Genomic DNA, 24,961 nt, shown 5'->3' with positions numbered 1-24,961 from the left:
CTCGTGCAACCCCCCCCCCCATTGAATATGTATTGTAAAACAATCCACAAAGTGTACTGCACTCTATGGAGTACACTATATTTATATAAAAATGGCTTACCGCTAGCTTTAAAAGCCTCAACCTTTACTGGCTCAGCATGTATCTGGCAAAAAACTGCAGTAGAAAAGGTTTCCTGATGAACTATGTTATTTTAAATGCCAACGTACTATCTTTGGGAGGCTGTAAGAGTGCATTTAGCCATTAGGACACAAAGCAAAAGCAAGCAAGTAAGCTCATCTGAAGTTACAGGCCATCTGTTACTGACATTTGTTAAAATGCCATTAGTGCACTTAATGTAGCTAGATTATGGGATTAGGATTAGTGTATTGACCTCCCAGCGTGTTCATTAAGATTCATAGAGGAACCTAGCCACATATATTATTTCCACTGAGAATATGCTGGTGCACCTTGGCTGCCACTTTTCCACCGTGTTTTTATTTTATTTTAGACTCCTTTGTCTTAGTTTTTAATATTAGCTCTTCTTTCAAACAATCTTAGTTTTTAACTAATTGTTTTTATTTTACTTGCACTTCACTTATGTTGAAAACAAAATAACGACTAATCAATCAAATTAGTTTAGACTAGCCCCTCGCTTACCTTGTTGGGTGCGTTACTTCTGCCTGACTGTTTGACCTCCATGCTTCTCATTCACTGCTGCAATCCCTGCCTGCTTCATGTTCCTGCTACTTATCGCACTCTATGCCTATTGCGTGCTGTCGTCTGCCCTTTCGCCCTGGTTGTTCTTGTTGTTGCTGCCTGTTCTGGTCTTGGGCCTCATCACTGGATTGGCCCTGCACCTTGCCTGCTTTGCTGCTGCAGTGTCTTGGATCGGCTTGCTGGAGCTGCGGTCGCTGCCTGACACTCGGTTCTTGCTGGAGTTGCGGTCGGTGCCAGTGGCTCGGTTCTCGCTGGAGCTGCAGGTGGTTCCTGTGGCTCGGTTCTTGCTGGAGTTGCGGTCGGTGCCTGTGGCTCGGTTCTTGCTGGAGCTGCAGTCGGTGCCTGTGGCTTGGTTCTTGCTGGAGTTGCAGGTGGTTCCTGTGGCTCGGTTCTTGCTGGAGCTGCAGTCGGTGCCTGTGGCTCGGTTCTTGCTGGAGCTGCGGTCGGTGCCTGTGGCTCGGTTCTTGCTGGAGTTGCGGTCTGTGCCTGTGGCTCGGTTCTTGCTGGAGTTGCGGTCTGTGCCTGTGGCTCTGTTCTTGCTGGAGTTGCAGGTGGTTCCTGTGGCTCGGTTCTTGATGGAGCTGCAGGTGGTTCCTGTGGCTCGATTCTTGCTGGAGTTGGAGGTGGTTCCTGTGGCTCGGTTCTTGCTGGAGCTGCAGTCGGTGCTTGTGGCTCGGTTCTTGCTGGAGTTGCAGGTGGTTCCTGTGGCTCGGTTCTTGCTGGAGTGGCGGTTGGTGCCTGTGGCTCGATTCTTGCTGGAGTTGCAGGTGGTTCCTGTGGCTCGGTTCTTGCTGGAGCTGCAGTCGGTGCCTGTGGTTCGGTTCTTGCTGGAGTTGCAGTCGGTGCCTGTGGCTCGGTTCTTGCTGGAGTTGCGGTCTGTGCCTGTGGCTCGGTTCTTGCTGGAGTTGCAGGTGGTTCCTGTGGCTCGGTTCTTGCTGGAGCTGCAGGTGGTTCCTGTGGCTCGGTTCTTGCTGGAGTTGCAGGTGGTTCCTGTGGCTCGGTTCTTGCTGGAGCTGCAGCTGCCTGGTTCTTGCTGGAGCTGCAGGTCGGTGCCTGTGGCTCGGTTCTTGCTGGAGCTGCAGTCGGTGCCTGTGGCTAGGTTCTTGCTGGAGCTGCAGTCGGTGCCTGTGGCTCGGTTCTTGCTGGAGCTGCAGTCGGTGCCTGTGGCTCGGTTCTTGCTGGAGTTGCAGTCGGTGCCTGTGGCTCGGTTCTTGCTGGAGCTGCAGTCGGTGCCTGTGGCTCGGTTCTTGCTGGAGTTGCAGGTGGTTCCTGTGGCTCGGTTCTTGCTGGAGCTGCAGTCGGTGCCTGTGGCTCGGTTCTTGCTGGAGTTGCAGTCGGTGCCTGTGGCTCGGTTCTTGCTGGAGTTGCGGTCGGTGCCTGTGGCTCGGTTCTTGCTGGAGTTGCAGGTGGTTCCTGTGGCTCGGTTCTTGCTGGAGCTGCAGTCGGTGGTTCCTGTGGCTCGGTTCTTGCTGGAGCTGCAGTCGGTGCCTGTGGCTCGGTTCTTGCTGGAGCTGCAGTCGGTGCCTGTGGCTCGGTTCTTGCTGGAGTTGCAGGTGGTTCCTGTGGCTCGGTTCTTGCTGGAGTTGCAGGTGGTTCCTGTGGCTCGGTTCTTGCTGGAGCTGCAGTCGGTGCCTGTGGCTCGGTTCTTGCTGGAGCTGCAGTCGGTGCCTGTGGCTAGGTTCTTGCTGGAGCTGCAGTCGGTGTCTGTGGCTCGGTTCTTGCTGGAGCTGCAGTCGGTGCCTGTGGCTAGGTTCTTGCTGGAGCTGCAGTCGGTGCCTGTGGCTCGGTTCTTGCTGGAGTTGCAGGTGGTTCCTGTGGCTCAGTTCTTGCTGGAGCTGCAGTCGGTGCCTGTGGCTCGGTTCTTGCTGGAGTTGCAGGTGGTTCCTGTGGCTCGGTTCTTGCTGGAGTTGCAGGTGGTGCCTGTGGCTCGGTTCTTGCTGGAGCTGCAGTCGGTGCCTGTGGCTCGGTTATTGCTGGATTTGCAGGTGGTTCCTGTGCCTCGGTTCTTGCTGGAGTTGCAGGTGGTTCCTGTGCCTCAGTTCTTGCTGGAGTTGCAGGTGGTGCCTGCCGCTTGGGTCTTGCTGGAGTTGCGGTCGGTGCTTGCAGCTCAGTTCTCTGACTGTTGGAGATTTTAGGGCTTGGCTTGGGACTAGACTGTTTATTGCACATTATTTCAGTGACCTTGTTTTTTTTTACCCTATTGTGATTTTGTATTCTGCTTCACAATTATTGCAATTACAACCCTCCTTTTCTGTCTGCCTTAGTAGAGAACTGTGCAGTATTTATCAGGAGTTTGAAATTCAGCACAGACATTCCTATTTGCACAGATGGTCAGGTTGTGGACTCACTTATAATACAAGCTTTAGTTCTGATTCCCGTTCTACTATTAATACTGCATGGTCTTGCGATTGACGTTAATTTTCTGTTGGCCGTGGTGTTGATTTTATCTGTCTGCGCAGTCCTTCAGTTTTAAGTTCATTACAATCTAGACAGCCCATGCCGGCTAAACCTCCTGGACTTCTGCTTTTTAATACACAATCTTTAAATAACAAGGCTCTTATCCTTTTCATTTTGTTAAATGATTAGCACCTTCTGGTTTTGGGTTTATTGAGAAGTCTATAACTACTGGTCGTGGTGGTGGTCTAGCTGTGTTATATCATTTACATTTCGATTTGAAAATTGTACCTATCCCTGATTTCAGCTCGTTTGAATGAATGCCTGGCCTTCAGGTTAATAGTGTCTCAGCCTTTGCTTGGTATTCTTGTTTATCATCCTCCTAAAAGTCTCACCATGTTTTTATCTGAACTGCTTACATCACTCTGCCCAAACTACAGCAAAATTCTTCTTCTTGGAGACTTCAGTATTCATGTAGACTCTTCTGTTTATACATTTGCAGCTGATTTTTTTGGATCTGCTGGACTGTTTTGGCCTTATCCAGCGTGTTGATGTTTCTACACCTAAACATGGCCATATTTTAGATCTTGTCAGTTCTTGTGGCCTGTCTATTTCTAACCTGCAGGTCTTGGAATTAAATATATCTGATCACTTGACTGCTGTTCTGCAATTAGATATATCTGATCACTTGGCTGTTGTTCTGAAATTAGAAATACCTCTGTCAGTAATTAAAATGGGGTGGTATGCCATATCAGCAAAAAAAAACATAATAAAAAAAATATATCAAGTCTTACTTTTGATGCAAAACGTGTATCTTCTTTTACATCAACAGAATTATCTGAATCAACTTGATTGACAGGAATTCCCTCCACTCAAATAATCACTGAGACTGACATTCGCTCTAGCCTATCAGAGGCTTTGTTGAGTTGTTCTGTTCTTGTTTGAACTGGTGCAAGTAAAATTCATCCCACTTTTAGTAACACTGAGCGGAGAAATGCCACAAAGTGAAGTGTGAACTAGTGTGCTATGGTTTAATGAAATTAGATCAAAGTGGCTACCTCTGCTTTTATTTTATTAATTATTACAGTGTACCGATTTTAGAACATAAGAAGAAGAACATAAGAAAGTTTATAAACGAGAGGAGGCCATTCGGCCCATCTTGCTCGTTTGGTTGTTAGTAGCTTATTGATCCCAAAATCTCATCAAGCAGCTTCTTGAAGGATTCCAGGGTGTCAGCTTCAACAACATTACTGGGGAGTTGATTCCAGACCCTCACAATTCTCTGTGTAAAAAAGTGTCTCCTATTTTCTGTTCTGAATGCCCCTTTTTCTAAACTCCATTTGTGACCCCTGGTCCTTGTTTCTTTTTTCAGGCTGAAAAAGTCCCTTGGGTCGACACTGTCAATACCTTTTAGAATTTTGAATGCTTGAATTAGGTTGCCACGTAGTCTTCTTTGTTCAAGACTGAACAGATTCAATTCTTTTAGCCTGTCTGCATATGACATGCCTTTTAAGCCCGGAATAATTCTGGTTGCTCTTCTTTGCACTCTTTCTAGAGCAGCAATATCTTTTTTATAGCGAGGTGACCAGAACTGCACACAATATTCAAGATGAGGTCTTACTAGTGCATTGTACAGTTTTAACATTACTTCCCTTGATTTAAATTCAACACTTTTCACAATGTATCCGAGCATCTTGTTAGCCTTTTTTATAGCTTCCCCACATTGTCTAGATGAAGACATTTCTGAGTCAACAAAAACTCCTAGGTCTTTTTCATAGATTCCTTCTCCAATTTCAATATCTCCCATATGATATTTATAATGTACATTTTTATTTCCTGCGTGCAGTACCTTACACTTTTCTCTATTAAATGTCATTTGCCATGTGTCTGCCCAGTTCTGAATCTTGTCTAGATCATTTTGAATGACCTTTGCTGCTGCAACAGTGTTTGCCACTCCTCCTACTTTTGTGTCGTCTGCAAATTTAACAAGTTTGCTTACTATACCAGAATCTAAATCATTAATGTAGATTAGGAATAGCAGAGGACCTAATACTGATCCCTGTGGTACACCACTGGTTACCACACTCCATTCTGAGGTTTTTCCTCTAATCAGTACTTTCTGTTTTCTACATGTTAACCACTCCCTAATCCATGTACATGTGTTTCCTTGAATCCCAACTGCGTTCAGTTTGAGAATTAATCTTTTGTGCGGGACTTTGTCAAAAGCTTTCTGGAAATCTAAATAAACCATGTCATATGCTTTGCAATTATCCATTATCGATGTTGCATCCTCAAAAAAATCAAGCAAGTTAGTTAGGCACGATCTCCCTTTCCTAAAACCATGTTGACTGTCTCCCAGTACCCTGTTACCATATAGGTAATTTTCCATTTTGGATCTTATTATAGTTTCCATAAGTTTGCATATAATAGAAGTCAGGCTTACTGGTCTGTAGTTACCTGGTTCAGTTTTGTTTCCCTTTTTGTGGATCGGTATTACGTTTGCAATTTTCCAGTCTGTCGGTACCACCCCTGTGTCAAGAGACTGCTGCATGATCTTGGTTAGCGGTTTGTAAATTACTTCTTTCATTTCTTTGAGTACTACTGGGAGGATCTCATCTGGCCCAGGGGATTTGTTTATTTTAAGAGCTCCTAGTCCCTTTAACACTTCTGCCTCAGTTATGCTAAAGTTATTTAAAACTGGATAGGAACTGGATGACATGTGGGGCATGTTGTCAGTATCTTCCTTTGTAAAAACTTGTGAAAAGTAATCATTTAACATATTTGCTATTTTTTTTTCTTCCTCCTACGATTTTGCCATTTGTATCTCTTAAACATTTAATCTCCTCTTTGAATGTTCTCTTGCTGTTGTAATATTGGAAAAACATTTTGGAATTGGTTTTAGCTCCCTTAGCAATGTTCATTTCTATTTCTCTCTTGGCCTTTCTAACTTCCTTTTTGACTTGCGTTTGCAGTTCTGTGTACTCTTTCTGCGTACTTTCTTTTTGGTCCTTTTTTAATGCTCTGTAAAGTGCCTTTTTTTCGCTGAATATTTTTTTTTAATTGATCTATTAAACCATTTTGGCAATTTAGTTTTACATTTAGATTTGTCTACTTTAGGGATATAATTGTTTTGCGCCTCTAGTACTACATTTTTGAAGAACAACCATCCTTCTTCTGTGGGTGTTTTCTCTATTTTACTCCAATCTACTTCTGTTAGTCTCTGTTTCATACCTTCATAGTTTGCTTTTCTAAAATTGTAAACCTTAGCTTTAGTCTTTACTTTTGGGGATTTAAAAAACACTTCAAATGAGACCATGTTGTGGTCTGAGTTTGCCAGTGGTTCTCTGACCTCTGTTTTAGTTATTCTATCTTCGTTATTTGAAAAGACTAAATCAAGGCATGCCTCCCCTCTAGTGGGTGCCTTCACAAATTGTGTTAGGAAGCAGTCATTTGTCATTTCCACCATTTCTATTTCATCCTTCGCGCTACCCACCGGGTTTTCCCATTTTATTTGGGGGAAGTTGAAATCCCCCATTAGTATGGCTTCTCCTTTGCTACACACATTTCTAATGTCATTGTATAACAGATTATTTTGCTCACCATCTGAATCTGGCGGTCTATAGCATGCTCCTATTATTATGCCTTTTGAATTTTTGTCTGTTATTCTGACCCATATTGATTTGGTTTTATTTTCTTTGTCCAGGTTTAACACCTGGGCTTCAAGACTGTTTCTTATGTATAGCGCTACCCCTCCTCCTCTTCTGTCCTGCCTGTCTTTCCTATACAGTGTATACCCACAAATATTATATTCGTCCCCATCACTCTCAGACAACCACGTTTCTGTAACACCTATCACATCATAGTTACCTGTTAGTGCAGTAGCTTCAAGTTCTAGAATTTTGTTTCTGATACTTCTAGCATTTAGATAAATACATTTAATGGTTGTCTTACCTGAGTTGTTGTTCTTGTTTTGATGCGGTCTCCCTTCTGTTTTTTTTTGTTGATTTCTCCCCCCTTCCTTTCTAGTTTAAATGCTTCCGAACCTGCTCGAGGATCTTTTCTCCGAGTAGACTAGTTCCCTTGTTATTTAAATGCAGTCCATCCCGTCTATACAGATAGTCCTCGTTGTAGAATGTGGTCCAATGATCAAGATAGGTGAAGCCTTCCCGTGTGCACCACGTCTTCAGCCATGCGTTTTGATTAATTATTTCCAGCTGTCCATATGGTCCTTTGCAAGGTGCGGGTAGTATACCAGAAAATACCACAGTTTTGGTTTTCTCTTTTAATTTCCTTCCTAGCTCTCTGAATTTGTTTTGCAGGGATTTTGGTCTGTCTCTTCCAATGTTGTTTGTACCGATGTGGACGACTACTACCGGGTCGTCTCCTGTTCGTTCTAGGAGCCTGTCCACGTTTTCAGTGATGTGCTTGACCGAGGCTCCCGGAAGGCAGCACACTGTTGTAGTAAGGGGGTCCAAACTGCGAATTGAACTTGCTGTGTTTCTCAATATGGAGTCCCCAACAATCATGACCTCCCTTCTTTTTGCTGTCTGGTCACCACTGTCAATAGGGTCCTGGATGTTGTTCCTTTCATTCTCTTGTTGTTGGTTCTGCTCATCAAAATTCTGAAGTGACTCAAATCTGTTGGTTGTTTTGATTTCTGGTGGTTGTGTTTGACGAAGTTTCTTTTTTTCCCTGCTTCTGCCTACCTGAACCCAGCTGTTCTGACCTTCTATCTCCCTGGTGGCTTTCAGTCTGTTAGGGGTGATGCAGACTTCCATGAATTGTGGGTGTGCCAGTTCCTCAAGATCCTGTTGCTGTCTCACTTCTTCCAGCTCCATTTCTAGCATACTTACTAGTTTATGCAAATCCTGGATCGCGCGGCACTTTACGCACACTTGGTTTAGCTCCGCTGGGTTTTCTCGGATTTCCCACATCAAGCAGGTGTCACAGATTACAGGCTTGAAGACCATGTTGAGGTTTTTTTTTTTTGAAGTTTAGTTTCTTCTGCAACTGTCAACCTGCTTTCAAACTGCTTCGAAACTGCTCTGTACTTTTCCACGCCTGTACTTCTCCCACTCGCTGTCGCTTCCACTCGCTGTCGCTGGGAAGACTGCCTCGTTTAACTGCGTTGTTCTGCTGTGCTGTTGGCTCCTCCCCTCGCCCGTGTCTCAAAACGGCGCTGAATTTGAATCAGCTGCTCCGAGTTTCAGCTTGTTTGTTATCAGAAAAACACACACGGCTGTTTGACTTTGAGCTGCTGCTGTGTTTCCCCAATGTCCTCTGTTTTCTGATTAAAGCAATTCAAGATGCAATTTCTCCTTTCTGCTTCGAAACTGCTCTGTACTTTTCCACGCCTGTACTTCTCCCACTCGCTGTCGCTTCCACTCGCTGTCGCTGGGAAGACGCCCCCCCCCCCCCCCCCCCTTTTCTTTTGGCTTCATTCGGCTCCTATCGGTTGGAATGGTTTTCTTGGGTCTATCCGGAGGAAAAAAATAACAACTAGAGACCTGTGCTTTACGTCTTTGTGATGATGTTGAACATGGTCCAACATGACTGCTAAGGGTTAAACCTGTTTTACTTTGAATAAAATTACTTTTAAACAGCACTTGTAAAATAAACAGCGCATGTGAAAATAAATTGGACCTGATGCGCCTGACAGGCGCTGAATAAATGGACCGTAAAGGGTTAAATACAGTGAAAAATGTATGATATATGATATAGTAGCATAATACATGAAAATAGTAGCAATAACACAGCAGCTAATAGCATACATCAGGCTTAAAGAGCATGGATAGCAAGAGAGAACAAGTGGGACTTGAGAGTTGATTTAAAGCAAGCGGCGGTGGGAGCATCACGCACCAAAGCTGGGAGAGAGTTCCAAAGAGTCGGAACCATGAAGCTAAACAAGCGTTCTCCAAGGGTGGTGCACTTTTGCTTGGGGATAGCAAGCAGGCCAGTCGGAGGACCTCAGCTTGCAGGTAGGGACACAGCGGGTCAGCAGGTTGAGGAGGTACTCGGGACCTGTGTGATGAAGGGCATTCTAGGTGAGCAGGAGAATTTAAAGTAATCCTGAACTTTACAGGTAGCCAGTGCAGCTGGTCAAGTTCACATTTTTTACATCTGGTAAGGATCCTGGCAGCAGCATTCTGAACTAGCTGCAGTCGGTTTATGGTGCGTGCCAGGAGACCACCGTATAGAGAGTTGCAGTAGTCGAGTCGAGAGGAGACAAATGCATGACAAAGTATCTCCGCATCCATGAGAGAAAGGTAGGGATGGACTTTGGAGATGTTTCGAAGATGGTAGAAGGAAGATTTGTCCATGGAGGAAATGTGGGCATCAAAGGAGAGGTTGCTGTCAAGAAGTACACCAAGGCTTCGTACTGTGGCGGAAGGCAGCAGCAGACAGTTTCCAAGGTTCAGGGCAGCTATATTGAGATTCTTAAATTGAGTTTTAGAGCCAACTAGAAGGAGTTCAGATTTGCTAGTGTTCAGCTGAAGAAAATTTGCAGACATCCAGGCCTCTGTGTCTTGAATGCAAGCCTAGAGCCAAACCATGGCAGAGGGGCTACTAGGGTCGAGTTTTAAGTAGAGCTGGGTGTCGTCAGCATAGTGAGTGAAACAAAAGGTTGTGTGGGCAGACGAGGTTGCCCAAGGGAAGCATGTAGATATTGAAGAGAAGGAGACCAAGGACAGATCCTTGGGGGACACCACAAGTAACTGGGTTTGCTCCTTCTCTGCATCCAGCATGAAAAACAGACTACATGCATCTGGATAGGTAAGAGGACATCCAGGAGAGACAGGCTCCAGAGATTCCAACATACTTCTGAAGGCGGTCTAGAAGAATGCCATGATCTATGGTGTTAATAGTAGCTTTTAGGTCAAGGAGGACAAGCACAGAGGGAGCACCAGCATCAGCATTAAGCAGGAGATCATTCACAATCTGGAGCAGAGCAGTTTCAATGCTGTGATGTGGCCAGAAACCAGACAGAGATTCAATAAGATTGTTGTTCGTGAGATGTTTCACCAGCTGACTGGCTACAGCCCTTTCGAGAGTTTTGGAGAGAAAATGGAGATTGAAGATGGGACGGAAATTGAATAATCAGCGGGGTCAAGGGAGGGATTTATTCATATCATTGCAGCTACCGGTGCCAGTAATGATGTTTATATCCTCCCTCGCTCCAGCAGGTACTGCTATTCTCTAAATTATTAACACTAGAAGATCTGGAGATATACTCATATTTAGAAACCCCGCAGCAGTCTTTCTGACGGCTGTATTCAAAACACTGTAAATAGTACAACAAAAGGAGAAACAGTCAGATGTAATTAGTTTATTTTTTATTGAGTATGTCACATAAACATCTGAATAACCGAAGCATATAATATATATATATATATATATATATATATATATATATATATATATATATATATAACTTATATATATATATTATGTACTTGTAAATTTATTTGGATCATGAAAATGTAAATAAACTTCTGAACAGACGGTTTACAACATACATATTTATAAAACTGAAATGATAGCAATACATTTTCAGCTTTTCAACAGAAATCAGTTTATTATCAGATGCACAAAAGCAACTGAACAATGTAGATAAATAAACTTAGAATTAAACTTTTTACAGAAGTGTAGCAGCACATGAAGTTATATATCATGTTAGTTGTGTCATGATGTGCACAATAAGTTTATTTTTGTTTTTACAGGTGACCAGCCCATTCTCATTAAGAAAAAAAACACGAGATATTTCTTTTGTGAAGGGAAAGCGGAAAAAAATGTAACAATTTATGTTTAATGAGGAGAATGGTCCTTCACTTAAGCAGGTATTCATTGATCTATATTTTTGTAAATGATGTATTTGTGTAAGTATAGCAAGTCAATGGCAATATCAAATGAAAATGTCCTCCGAAACCAAAAAAAATGATCTCTCGTGCAATGTTAGATTGTCAAGCACTGCTGGCGGGTTTTAGGGCACTACAGAGCACCTTTTAATAGAGTAATGAGGTTGTGCAAAGGTACTAACTTATGTCACACATACTTGAAATATCACAATCATAATAAATGCTGGATCTTATATATTGTTGCTTGTGTTTAGGTTCTACCTTATTATTAATCCACAAAAATACCTTTGTCTCTTAAATCTAGTTCTTATGTATTTCCTAGTTCATCAGCAAGGGACTCATCAGTTATTGCTCCAAACCGAATCGTACCAAGTTTATGAATGATCTTCTGTATGGGCTGTAAAGGTGTATATGAGCACACATACTGTACGTGGAGGAAGCACATCCCGCAACAGTCCAATCCCAAAAAAGGAGTTTTATGATACCATAGGTAAACTTGCTTATTAGATGACTTTTGCTAAAGGATTTTTTAAATATGGTTAATATTAAATTTGTATTTTACGTAAAGCACATTTTTATCCCAGTATTACCTTACAGTATAGATGGCTAAATGTTAATTTCTTAACCTTATTGAATTGTTGTTTCTTCAAAATATATAGTACAGGAAATGCATGCTAAATATTTCCGATTTATAATTATTTTTTATTTAATGTGTGATGCTGTTCCAATTGTCCGTTATGGAAGTAGCTGGGAAGAGGGAATTCGCTGGAACGCATGACACAGCTATCAAGCAAGCCATTAGGAAGGAGTTTAGCAATGAAATGAAGCACTTACGGAGAAATGAAAACAGTGTAATTACTCCTCAATGCAAAAATAACTAACAGTTTTCTACTTTTAACTTGTACTTGTTGTTTTCTCTATCACATTTCGGTATTTTAGTTCATTTTCACATTTTAGTTTAACAGAGGTAATTACAGTAGTTTTCAATGTAAATGGTTTCCTATTTGTATTCATTATTGCTTGTAGTCCTTTTATACTTCATACTTTAGTACTTAGTTCATGCTATGTGGTCAAGTTATGTTCTTAATAAAATGTCACGTTAGTGTAGGACAATTTAACTGAAGGGCTAAATTACAGTTTTTAAAATGCTTCAATTTCAGTGTTAAAATGTTTTACTACATCACTGAGTGTATTTAGGGGAAGATTTGTTATCCTAAGTGCTTGTAATGTGAATGCCTTCTAATCACATTTTCTTTGACTGAATCAGTATGTTTACACACACTGTGTTGCCATTAAATATAACAAACTGTGCTAAATTGAAGGATCAAACAGTTGTAGTTCATTTTTGTGCAGTATTGTGGTTCTACACATTATACTGCATGGTTTATACCAGAGTACTTTACAATGGTAAATACCATGTTACTGCATTTCCATGTAGAACTGCACCATGGTACGTGCCATAGGAGCTATCAATCAATCAATCTTTATTCTATATAGCTCCTTTCATAGTGGAACACCATCACAAAGAGCTTTACAAGATGCAATAGATACACGAAAATCCATAATACTTCAAATAGAGAAATGCTTTATACATGATATACAGTGGAAAGTACATAATATATGATAGTAGCATAACACATGAAATAGTACACTACATAGAGTGGAAAGTGCAGAACACATGAAATAGTACACTGAATACAGTGGAAAGTGCAGAATACATGAAATAGTACACTGAATACATGAAATAGTAGTACACTGAATACAGTGGAAAGTGCATAATACATGAAATAGTACACTGAATACAGTGGAATGTGCATAATACATGAAATAGTACACTGAATACAGTGGAAAGTGCAGAATACATGAAATAGTACACTGAATACAGTGGAAAGTGCAGAATACATGAAATAGTACATTAAATACAGTGGAAAGTGCAGAATACATGAAATTAGTACAGTGGAAAGTGCAGAATACATGAAATAGTACACAAATACAGTGGAAAGTGCAGAATACATGAAATAGTACATTAAATACAGTGGAAAGTGCAGAATACATGAAATAGTACATTAAATACAGTGGAAAGTGCAGAATACATGATAGTAACAATACGTGAAATAGTAGCAGCAGCTAATAACAGATATCAGGCTTAAGGAGCATGAAAAGCAAAAGAGAACAGGTGGGTTTTGAGAGTTGATTTAAACCGAGCATCACAAACAAAAGCTGGGAGAGAGTTCCAGAGATTTAGAGCCATGAAGCTGAATGAGCATTGTCTGAGAGTGGTGCGCTTTTGCTTGGGGATAACAACTAAGCCAGAGTCAGAGGACCTCAGCTTGCTGGCAGGGACACAGCTAGTCAGCAGGTTGAGGAGGTACTCGGGACTGTGTGATGAAGGGCATTGTAGGTGAGCAGGAGAGTGTACTGTCATGATTACCATGATAAATTATAGTAATTATCATTGTATACTATGATGTATACCATGGTATTTCTGTAGAAATCCAGTAATATTTACTACAATAATTCCGTGATTGATAGGAAGAAGGAGTGCTCCTCAATTTAATCATATTGTAACCTATTTGAAAGACAGGAAGCCTGCCTGGAATTTCTCATATATATATATATATATATATATATATCATGGGCTGCGAAGAACGAGTTTAGTTGAGTTGCCACCACTGTCTCTAATACTTCTGATAAGAATGGGAGATTAGAAATAGGCCTAAAATTAAGAACTGCTGGATCCAAAGTAGGTTTTTTAAGCAGTTTTTACTAGGGTAACCTTAAATGAGCCAGGACCAATGACAGAGAAAAGGGAGCTACTAATGATATTTAGAATAGTAAAATCATTCCTACATAATATGTATTACAATAGTTTACAACTATGAACAACTACTAGGTTTTGCCTGAATAATCGGATTTGCCCGCAGTATTTGATATCTGGTTTCTTATATCAGCAGTTTTATTACACCGTGTAACAAAATGTTTTTTTTTTTTTGTTCCTGGGTAGTAAGTGTTATTTCCTAATTGCTTATGCCTCAAAAGTATAGAAAATGGCTACAAACTTTGCTTTTGTGACCAGGACAGTGATATTTCAAAATATCACTATTTCCAATGGGAAAACGGGCAAATGTGTGTCTTATTGTTCACATAAAGTCAGAAAAAAAACAACATATGAATCCAAATTAACATGTATTTATACTAAAATAATACAAAAATGACTAAAAAAGATTTAGAAGTGAGTAGTTTTTCGAGATTTACGATTATACTGTAAATATAAGGTTGCTTAAGGTTGTGTTATAATTATCTAGCAATACATCAACTGATCCTGAATGGATTACAGGGTAGCAGGATTAATAATAGGAGAGTGGTCTGAGATTGCAGGATTAATAATGGGAGAGTGGTCTGAGATTGCAGGATTACAGGGTAGCAGGATTAATAATAGAAGAGTGGTCTGAGATTGCAGGATTACAGGGTAGCAGGATTAATAATGGGAGAGTGGTCTGAAATTGAAGGATTAATAATAGGAGAGTGGTCTGAGATTGCAGGATTAATAATAGGAGAGTGGTCTGAGATTGCAGGATTAATAATAGGAGAGTGGTCTGAGATTGCAGGATTAATAATAGGAGAGTGGTCTGAGATTGCAGGATTAATAATGGGAGAGTGGTCTGAAATTGCAGGATTAATAATGGGAGAGTGGTCTGAGATTGCAGGATTAATAATTAATAATAGGAGAGTGGTCTGAGATTGCAGGATTACGATGGGTAGCAGGATTAATAATGGGAGAGTGGTCTGAGATTGCAGGATTAATAATAGGAGAGTGGTCTGAGATTGCAGGATTACAGGGTAGCAGGATTAATAATGGGAGAGTGGTCTGAGATTGCAGGATTAATAATAGGAGAGTGGTCTGAGATTGCAGGATTACAGGGTAACAGGATTAATAATAGAAGAGTGGTCTGAGATTGCAGGATTACAGGGTAGCAGGATTAATAATGGGAGAGTGGTCTGAAATTGCAGGATTACGGGGTAGCAGGATTAATAATAGAAGAGTGGTCTGAGATTGCAGGATTAATAATAGGAGAGTGGTCTGAGATTGCAGGATTACAGGGTAGCAGGATTAATAATAGGAGAGTGGTCTGAGATTGCAGGATTAATAATAGGAGAGTGGTCTGAGATTGCAGGATTACAGGGTAGCAGGATTAATAATAGGAGAGTGGTCTGAGATTGCAGGATTACAGGGTAGCAGGATTAATAATAGGAGAGTGGTCTGAGATTGCAGGATTACAGGGTAGCAGGATTAATAATGGGAGAGTGGTCTGAGATTGCAGGATTAATAATGGGAGAGTGGTCTGAGATTGCAGGATTAATAATAGGAGAGTGGTCTGAGATTGCAGGATTACAGGGTAGCAGGATTAATAATAGAAGAGTGGTCTGAGATTGCAGGATTATGGGGTAGCAGGATTAATAATAGAAGAGTGGTCTGAGATTGCAGGATTAATAATGGGAGAGTGGTCTGAGATTGCAGGATTAATAATAGGAGAGTGGTCTGAGATTGCAGGATTAATAATAGGAGAGTGGTCTGAGATTGCAGGATTACGGGGTAGCAGGATTAATAATGGGAGAGTGGTCTGAGATTGCAGGATTAATAATAGGAGAGTGGTCTGAGATTGCAGGATTACAGGGTAGCAGGATTAATAATGGGAGAGTGGTCTGAGATTGCAGGATTACAGGGTAGCAGGATTAATAATGGGAGAGTGGTCTGAGATTGCAGGATTAATAATGGGAGAGTGGTCTGAGATTGCAGGATTATGGGGTAGCAGGATTAATAATGGGAGAGTGGTCTGAGATTGCAGGATTAAGATTGCAGGATTAATAATAGGAGAGTGGTCTGAGATTGCAGGATTACAGGGTAGCAGGATTAATAATGGGAGAGTGGTCTGAGATTGCAGGATTAATAATGGGAGAGTGGTCTGAGATTGCAGGATTAATAATAGGAGAGTGGTCTGAGATTGCAGGATTAATAATAGGAGAGTGGTCTGAGATTGCAGGATTACAGGGTAGCAGGATTAATAATAGAAGAGTGGTCTGAGATTGCAGGATTACAGGGTAGCAGGATTAATAATAGAAGAGTGGTCTGAGATTGCAGGATTATGGGGTAGCAGGATTACATTTTGGATGTCAAGACCACAAGTAATGACTGGATCAAGTGTGTGACTGTGGGTGTGCGTGGAACAAGATACATTGCTGAGTAAAGACCACAGACTCAAGTAAAATCAGGACATCATTTCCAAGGGGGTCTCCCGCTAGATCAACATGTACATTAAAATCACCTAAAACCTCATATCTATTGTGCTTGATAGCAATGTTTAATAGATGTTCACTAAACTCAAAAACAGAGAACAGGGACCAGGTTGACCAATACATAATTATAAGCTGAAATAGAGTTGGACCACTAACCTCAAAAGATATCATTTCAAATGATGAATATTCGTTTCAAATGAAGGCAAAACTTTTTATCAAAGATTGTAGTTCAAAATGAAACGAAACTACCTTTCAATCCCACCTGTCCATTGATTGAATATCAAACTATCAGTTGCATCTTTAACATATAGGTTGCTCTTTTAAATACTGAATAGTTATTTTGCCATCTTTATGTAAATTGCACCCATTCCACCTGTTGGAAAACAGCAGAATTTTTTTTAATTTTTTTATGCAAACAATGTTTGGGAGAGCAGTTTGGTTAAAACAAGTAGAGACAGCGAGTTTCAGACTGTCGGAAGACACTTTTGATATTCAGGGGCAAGGGGCCCAATTTTGAAGAGGGACTTCATTTTCAGTGGAAACAGCAAACAAAAAATAGGAGAGTCCCGGCAAATAAGGGAGAGTTGACAGGTCTGGATTTATTTAACAAGAAGTCAACGAAAACATACTCGTCAGTTTTTAACTTAATATTCTTGGTTTGTAAAAATTATTTCAATCTCATGTAGTTTACTTATGTTTAACATATACTTTTTTTTTAGCAGTATATAAAACAGGAAGCATTGTTTTTTGCTTCACAATGAACTTTACAACAAGGTTTGCAGATGACATTTGTAATCTTCTGCTTGGCCGTTTAGTTTGAATGACTGTAGTTGAGGGTTTGAATACTTTTGATTACAAATGTCAACACCATTTTCAGATCTTTTACCTTTGGTACCAATCAATATCCTACACAATCTACTACCCCAAGCACCTGCAGTTTGTTTTTATGCTACCAGGTTGTTTATAGTGTAATGCGTGACTCAACGGTCCCATTTCTGTATAAATATAAAGATGTATATAACTTCAAAGTTTGGAGTATATTCAAGGGTATCTTTCTGACTTGTATCATACACGTTTTTTTGAGCAGAAGCAGCCCCTTTATGATGAAATGGCCCAGTTTTAAAAGCAAAGTGGCTGCAGAATATCTTTCTCCAGTTAGGCTGTAAAGCTCTCTCTGCCCACACTGTAGTAAGTCAGGTGGTGGGCAGCAAGGAAACACTTTTCTCTTCAAAGTAGTTTTTTTTTTTCTTTGTAACTGCATGAGTGATTTGGAACAAAATTCATTAAGAAGAAAAAATGGTTGTGTGGGTATCTTTGAAGGGTGATCTCTTTGACTAGAATAATAAGTGTTACTGGGAGATGCTGTCTGTCTCACTTGTTGTAATATTACTGTCCTCTAGGTGTACTGGCCCAGCTGTCATAACAACTCTCATCTCTTAAAAGCAAAGGCCTGTATTAAACAGACAGATTGTTGTAATAACAACTCTCATCTCTTAAAAGCAAAGGCTGGTATTAAACGGACGGATTGTTGTCATAACAACTCTCTTCTCTTAAAAGCAAAGGCCTGTATTAAATGGACAGATTGTTGTCACAACAGCTCTTATCTCTTAAAAGTAAAGGCTGGTATTAAACTGTTTGTTGCATTGAGCGAATCATTAATTCACAAAGTAAGACACAAAGATGCCAGTGAGCCACTGAACAGGACGAATAATACATCTAAGCCTTGAGCATTTGTTGCCTTCTCTTATAATAATTTACTGTGTGCACTCCCCATCGCAATAAACACACACACACACACACACACACACACACACACACACACACACACACACACATCCTGAAACAATTAGTAAATAAATAATAACACATTTATCTAGTAGATTAGCAATCTGCTCAAAGAGGTCTCATCACACTTCAGCTGTGTACATTAATCACCACCCCCATCACAACAAACAACAGAAATCCACATTAATTAACAGGCAAATAATTATATATTCTGCACAAGAAGAATCAAAACGATCAAAATCCTTGTCAAACAAACCGCAATGCACTGTCTGTTCACATTCTGAGTGAAAATCACAGCCAGAAATTTATTTTTGGTAATTTCATCTGCATACGTTCAGGTACGAATATCCATACGAGATGAGAAGTAAGTCCGATTAGGAGTATCACTGGGAGTCCAGACTGTATGAGCTGACTGGTGCTTTAGCTACATTGTCAATCCTCTCAGAACCCCATGCTCTACATGCATTACATCAGCATTCATCACATACATTCACATTACAATGTGATAAACATGATTCCAATGTTTACTTTGAGATTTTATATGTGCAAAGATGAGAAAGTGTTGTGAAGTCTTGGAAAATATCTTTTATCAGCAGAAAAACATTGGCCTGTAAAAAAATTAAGTGTTATTGTGCAGCTGAGTACATAAATAGAGAACTTCTTGAGTTGTTATGACTTCAGAATTGTTATGGCAACACAAAAATGAGACGAAAGTATGCTCTCTAGTGGAAGGGCTTCACTTGGTCTGCTTTTTATTTTGCTGGAAGTAGGTGGGTTCAAATAGGGCGCTCTGATCTACAGCGTTGTGGGGTTTGATGAGACACACAGACACCTGAGCTGTTACCTATACACACTGTGGCTAATCAAGATCATAGTAAAACCTGTAATGGAGGAACTGCTATGCAATAGGAGTCCCAGTTCCAGCTCTAATATTAGAAAAAGGTATTTTTAATTGAGATTTGGAAATCCCAGTAAAAGGTCATGGGGTCATTTTTGAAACTCCAGTAAAAACTTTGGGAACATATATATATATATATAATATATATATATATATATATATATATATATATATATATATATATATATTTATATAATAAAAAGTCACTAGAAAGACTCTATTCAACAATAGGACTGTTTTACAATTTACTTCTGCCCTGCTTATTGTTAGCTAGGTGCTTTCCTTTCCATATAGCTCCAGGTATGGAACCATTGTGATCTGACAGCAGGCGGGACAGTGTGGTCAGCAGCTGCAGGTACCTGTCAAGAGGAGAGTGGACAGCAAGGAAACACTTTTCTCTTCAGTGTATTTTTTTTTCTTTGTAACTGCATGAGTGATTTGCAACAAAATTCAGAGGTGAGAAGAAAAAAATGGTTGTGTGGGTATCTTTGAAGGATGATCTCTTTGACTAGAATAATAAGTGATACTGGGAGATGCTGTCTTTTGAAGTTGAAGTCCTTTAGAAAAATAATTGTGGATGAAGCAAACAAAACAAATATTTAAACCAAAGAAAACCAAAAATGATAACCCTTCAGCAAGGTCCAGATCACCAGATAAAGTTTCCTTTCTTCTTGGAAACTTTCCACAGGTTTCTCTTTCTTTAGCTGAAACGCTTTGACATTAGCAATGTCTCTCTCTCTCTCTCTCTCTCTCTCTGTCTCTCTCTCTCTCTTTCTCTCTCTCATGGAGACATGTTTTACAGCACCCCTGGCAACTCCCATAGCCCTCTTAACCAGTGATATTTGATAAAATTCACAATCAGCATTTATTCACCAAAATACACAAAATAAATACCATTTGCATATATATATATATATATATATATATATATATAATATATATATATATATATATATATACACACACACACACACCACACACACACACACACACACAGTGTAGACTTTTCATAAACACACAACAAAAATCCCATTTGTTACATTTCCATTATTCTTGTTCTTCCCCAAGACTTAGTAGACTATAACAGTATGCGCTATGCACCTGCACAGTCCTATGTGTGTGCCCGGTCTGAGATGGGAAATTGTGACGCAACAACATCGCCACCTTCATGCCCCTCCATGAAAACCAAATCCAAAAAATGTCTCCATCATTAGTCTGCAGGACTTTAGAACAGACGCACTGTCAGAAGGTATGTTGTGCCAAATGTTAATTTATAATATGTTTTCCGTTGTTAGACTATATGCATAGTTGTTGACTGTTGAGTTAATTCACAGAGTAAAACTCACACCAGTGGGGGAGTATTCCCCCTGGGTTCCTGTGTGTCTCCCTGTTATGAGGTAAACCTGTTGCACTGCATTCCCCTCTTGGTTCTATTGAGTCTTTGCTGTTGCTGTGGGGGAGTATTCCCCCTGGGTTCCTGTGTGTCTCCCTGTTATGAGGTAAGCCTGTTGCACTGCATTCCCCTCTTGGTTCTGTTGAGTCTTTGCTGTTGCTGTGGGAGAGTATTCCCCCTGGGTTCCTGTGTGTCTCCCTGTTATGAGGTAAACCTGTTGCACTGCATTCCCCTCTTGGTTCTGGTGAGTCTTTGCTGTTGCTGTGGGGGAGTATTCCCCCTGGGTTCCTGTGTGTCTCCCTGTTATGAGGTAAGCCTGTTGCACCACATTTTCCTCTTGGTTCTGTTGCCGCTATATTCTGCTGCTTGTTTTGCATGTTTATGTATGTATTTCTTGAGTGGTATGTTGTAGGGGTGAGTTCAAAGGGCATTGTGTTGGGCTCTATGACTGAACCCTCCCGAGGCGGCACTACAGGCCAGAAATAAACCCAGATGACAGTGGACCTTGTTCACGATACATTGTATTTTCACCATGAGCACTACAGCACTCACTCTGGACTTGTGACTGTGTTTGTATATTGTGTGTGTTTAAATACCGTGTCTATTTAACTGAGCAATGCACATCGTTGTGTATTGCCAGTTCTCATTATTATTTACTGTTGTCAAGTGACTTTGGATTACAAATAAAACCATCATTTCACCAGTAACTGTGTTGTTTGTCATTCTCTGGAGCACCTCTACACCTGCACACTGCAAACCACTTTGCCACACCTCCTCATTAAATTCATCTAGAGGTTCTGTTCCTCTTTAAACTTTGGATGGCATGGTCGAGATTATACATACTTATTTCTAGCGATGACAGCCACTACACTTGTGTATTTGTTGGCTTCTCATAATAAATCATTGTGTGCACACAAGCACCTCCCCATCACAATAAACACACACGAATCCTCAAATAATTAGTAAATAAATAACACATTTATCTAGCAGATTAGCAATCTCATCACACTTCAGCTGTGTACATTAATCACCACCCCTATCACAATGAACAACAGAAATCCACATTAACAGGCAAATCATAATATATTCTACACAAGAATCAAAATGGTGAAAATCCTTGTCAAACAAACCGCAATGTGCTGTCTGTTCACATTCTGAGTGAAAATCAGAGCCAGAAATGTATTTTTGGTGATTTCATCACATACAATCCAAGTACGAATAGCCAATAAAGTTTAGGTTTCTGAGTAAGTCCGATTAGGAGTACAATTGGGAGTTCAGGAGAGACATCTAATGTAAGAGTTGACTGATGAGGAGGACCAGTGACCAATAATGCTATAGACCGCCAAATTCAGGCACTGAGTAAAATAATCTGCTATACATTAGAAATGCGTGTAGCAAAGAAGAAGCCATACCAATGGCGGATTTCAACTTCCACCATATAAAATGGGAAAACCCAGTGGGGAGCATGACAGGCGAAATTGAAATGGTAGAAATGACAAATGACTGCTTCCTAAAGCTATTTGTCAAGGATTGTGGTGGGGGGGTGGGGGGGGTGGGGGGGGGGGGCATAACTTGATTTAACACCACTTCTGCTAAGGCCCTGGTAATTCCCTGTGCTACAGGCATTTTGTGAATTTGTGACTCTCCTGTTTACATCAAAATTACTCTATTTTCCTTTTCAGATACCCCTGGCAAACTATACTTTTTTTTTTTTTTGTCAGACTCTGAAGTCTCTATCGGTGCCAAATTTCTGGGGGTTATTTGGTCACGTGACCTAAAAATACATCTATTATTGTAAAAAAAAAACTTTCTTTTTCATAAAAGGTATTATAATTCATCACTTTTAGTCACTATATTGCGAATGAATGATGAAAAATGTAGAAACTTTTAAGCTGCTGGATGTGTCTGTGCCTATGTGGAAATATATACATTGGTTTTGGGGAGTTTATATGCTCAAGACACACACCAGGGCACTTTGAACTTTGACCTTTCAAAAACGCAGCTTGCAGTCCATTGTACCACCCTAATTTCAAATGGCCACCAAAGAATGAGGTAAGTATGCAAAAGTATACCTTTTCTGAAACTGCACAAAAGAAGGATTGTAAAAAAAAATCCCTAATAACTACTCTGAATCTGAGAGTAAAATTGGTGAAAAAATATATAACCTAATATATAAAGCAATAAATTCCAATCAATACAATAGACCTTTCAAAAAACTTGGTGAAATAAAGATAATCAATCTATATTAATATATATATATATTATAAAATATATATATATATATATATATATATATATATATATATATATATATATATATATATAATATAAATCAGTAAATACTAATCAATAAAATACACCCAAAAATGTAGGACAAAAGAACAGGACAAAAAGCAATGAGATAATATAATCTGTAAAATATACTGTAAGTGTTCACAGTATAATTGAAAAAAGCCAAGTCGTTTTCAAAATTGCAATACAGTATGTATATCTTTTTTCTAAAAAAAATAAAATAAATTGAAACCAAGAAATCCAATCAAATATTTTATGCTATGGAGAAAGTATAACAATACAAAAGGATAACAAGAAGAAAAGGTTGTCACAATGGCACTAGTCAGAAGCAGACAGTATTTTCATCTACAGTCAACTTCGAAGCTAATTTCATGAAACATCAGATGTTACTTAAAAGCTAATATTATGAAGCACACTTTGGTACAACGACGACTAATTTTGTTGTCAATCCACATTGAAAAGAAAATGAAAGTTGCACACAGATTAAATTAATTCATGATGTTTCAAGCTAGAGGGAGCCACCGCTGGCGTTCAAACAGGCTGTATAAAATATAACAACTGCGTCACATCAAAGATATCTCGTCTGTGAAATATAGGGAAATTAAAGCCAGCAACTGAATATGTTTTGTAACAATTACTCAGTGAGTCACCCCAAGTGAAAAAACGGCAATCCACTTTTTTTTTTTTTTTTAACTATGTTTTTAATCAGGACGTCCTGAAGCACAGGAGAGGTTAATCTTTTCAAATAATGAAGACAGAATAACTAAAACAGAGGTCAGAGAACCATTGGCAAACTCAGATCACAGCAGGCTCTCATCTGAAGTGTTTTTTAAAAACCCAAAACTAACGACTAAAGCTAAGGTTTACAATTTAAAAAAAGGCAAACTATGAAGGAATGAAACAGAGACTAACAGAAGTAAATTGGAGTAAAATAGAGAAAATATCCACAGAGAAAAGATGGCTATTATTTAAAAATGTAGTACTAGAGGCGCAAAACACATACATCCCAAAGCAGACAAATCAAAATCTAAAACAAAATGGCCAAAATAGTTTAACTCTTTGCAGTCCTATGTCGGACCAAATCCAACATTATAATTTTCCCTTTCTGGTCCGATGTCGGACCCTGTCGCACATCATCGAAAAGACATCAAGCACAGGACTCTAGTCTGTTTCTCTGGAAAAAGCAGAGAAAACCTTTCAATGGCCGAGTGAGACGGATAAGAGCTGAAAAAAAAGTGGCAGATCTGAGCAATACACATAGCCCCTGCACCACAGAGATAACACGGACACAAGCAAAGATGATAGCTGCTTCCACATACAGCACTCAAAGAATATCATGGACATTAGCAGAGCTTTTTTAGATGTTATAGTAATAAAATAATGACTTGGATCACATTATTGAGGAGTTTGGTGATAAAACATGTGATCAGGAGAGGATTTATCAGTATGAACGACTATGAAGAGGTATGAGAAAAAATATAGCGAACAAGGGGTGAGGCTTGGCTGGAGATGCAGTACTGAGTGTCCTTTTGATACATGTTTCACTGAGAAAAAATACTTTTAAACAGTGCATGTAAAATAAACAGTGCGTGTGAAAATAAATTGGACCTGACACGTCTGACAGGTGCTGAATAAATTGACCGCTAAGGGTTAATTAATAAAAAACAATCAGAGAAAAAAAAGGCACTTTACAGAGCGTTTAAAAGGGACCAAGAACAAAGTACACAAAAAGAGTACAAAGTAACAGAAAGAGTACTTAAAACTGCAAGCCCAAGTCAAAGAGGAAGTTAGAAACACCAAGAGAGAGATATTAAAGAACATTGCCAAAGGGGCTAAAACCAATTTATGACAAAGTCGTGTGCAGGTGCAGGTGATCAAGAACAGGCAGACAATTGTAATCCAGATGCAAAGGTTTGCTTTTATTTATTTTACATCCAGTGCCTGACGACAAAACAGACAGTAAATAATAATGCTGGTCAGTAATACAGCAGCATGTATTACTTACATTTATAATTCAAGTCTGCTTAATGTGTAAAGTAGTGATTGTGGTATAAATACAGTTTCTAATGATATGATTGAAGTGTTGTTCTGAGTTTGTGCTGGCCCCTGGCGACAGCTCTGGAATGTGTTAGCTGTCTATTGATTACAAGCAAACAAATAGACAGAACAAAACAAACACTCACGATTATTCACAGAAACACAGGTCCTTCCGGGTCACTTTTTATGCAGTTTATTTTGTGTTGTTTATTTTATTTTGCGAGCAGCCCTGTACAGTATTTATTTTTAGAAGGGCTTTTCCCCCTCCGCCCTTGTACAGTTTATTTGTGTTTTGTATTCTGATTTATTTGTTT

General features: G+C 39.8%; 1 protein-coding gene across 1 annotated transcript; it reads right to left on the bottom strand.

Annotated features, from left to right (window-relative positions):
- Nucleotides 1–743: 743 nt before the first annotated feature.
- On the bottom strand, nt 744–3,841 carry LOC121314016 (micronuclear linker histone polyprotein-like). Its single transcript, XM_041246778.1, has 6 exons — nt 3,808–3,841; nt 2,546–2,725; nt 2,168–2,274; nt 1,823–2,123; nt 1,634–1,773; nt 744–1,592 (listed from the first exon to the last, which is right to left on the bottom strand). Exons 1-6 carry the CDS (start codon nt 3,839–3,841, stop codon nt 744–746), a joined length of 1,611 nt encoding a protein of 536 aa, XP_041102712.1.
- Between the last annotated feature and the right edge of the window lie 21,120 nt (nt 3,842–24,961).

This window comes from Polyodon spathula, chromosome 4, assembly GCF_017654505.1.
Source record: "Polyodon spathula isolate WHYD16114869_AA chromosome 4, ASM1765450v1, whole genome shotgun sequence".
In the NCBI taxonomy this organism is placed as follows: Eukaryota; Metazoa; Chordata; class Actinopteri; order Acipenseriformes; family Polyodontidae; genus Polyodon; species Polyodon spathula.
This window is presented reverse-complemented; position numbering and strand designations above follow the sequence as displayed.

Coding starts and splice junctions, on each gene's coding strand:
- LOC121314016 (XM_041246778.1), bottom strand. CDS start 3,841: ATGGCATACCACCCCATTTTAATTACTGACAGAG. Junction 2,726..3,807: donor CATTTTAATTACTGACAGAG/GTATTTCTAATT, acceptor ACTGAGGCACAG/GAACCACCTGCAACTCCAGC. Junction 1,774..1,822: donor CAGCAAGAACCGAGCCACAG/GCACCGACTGCA, acceptor CACCGACTGCAG/CTCCAGCAAGAACCGAGCCA.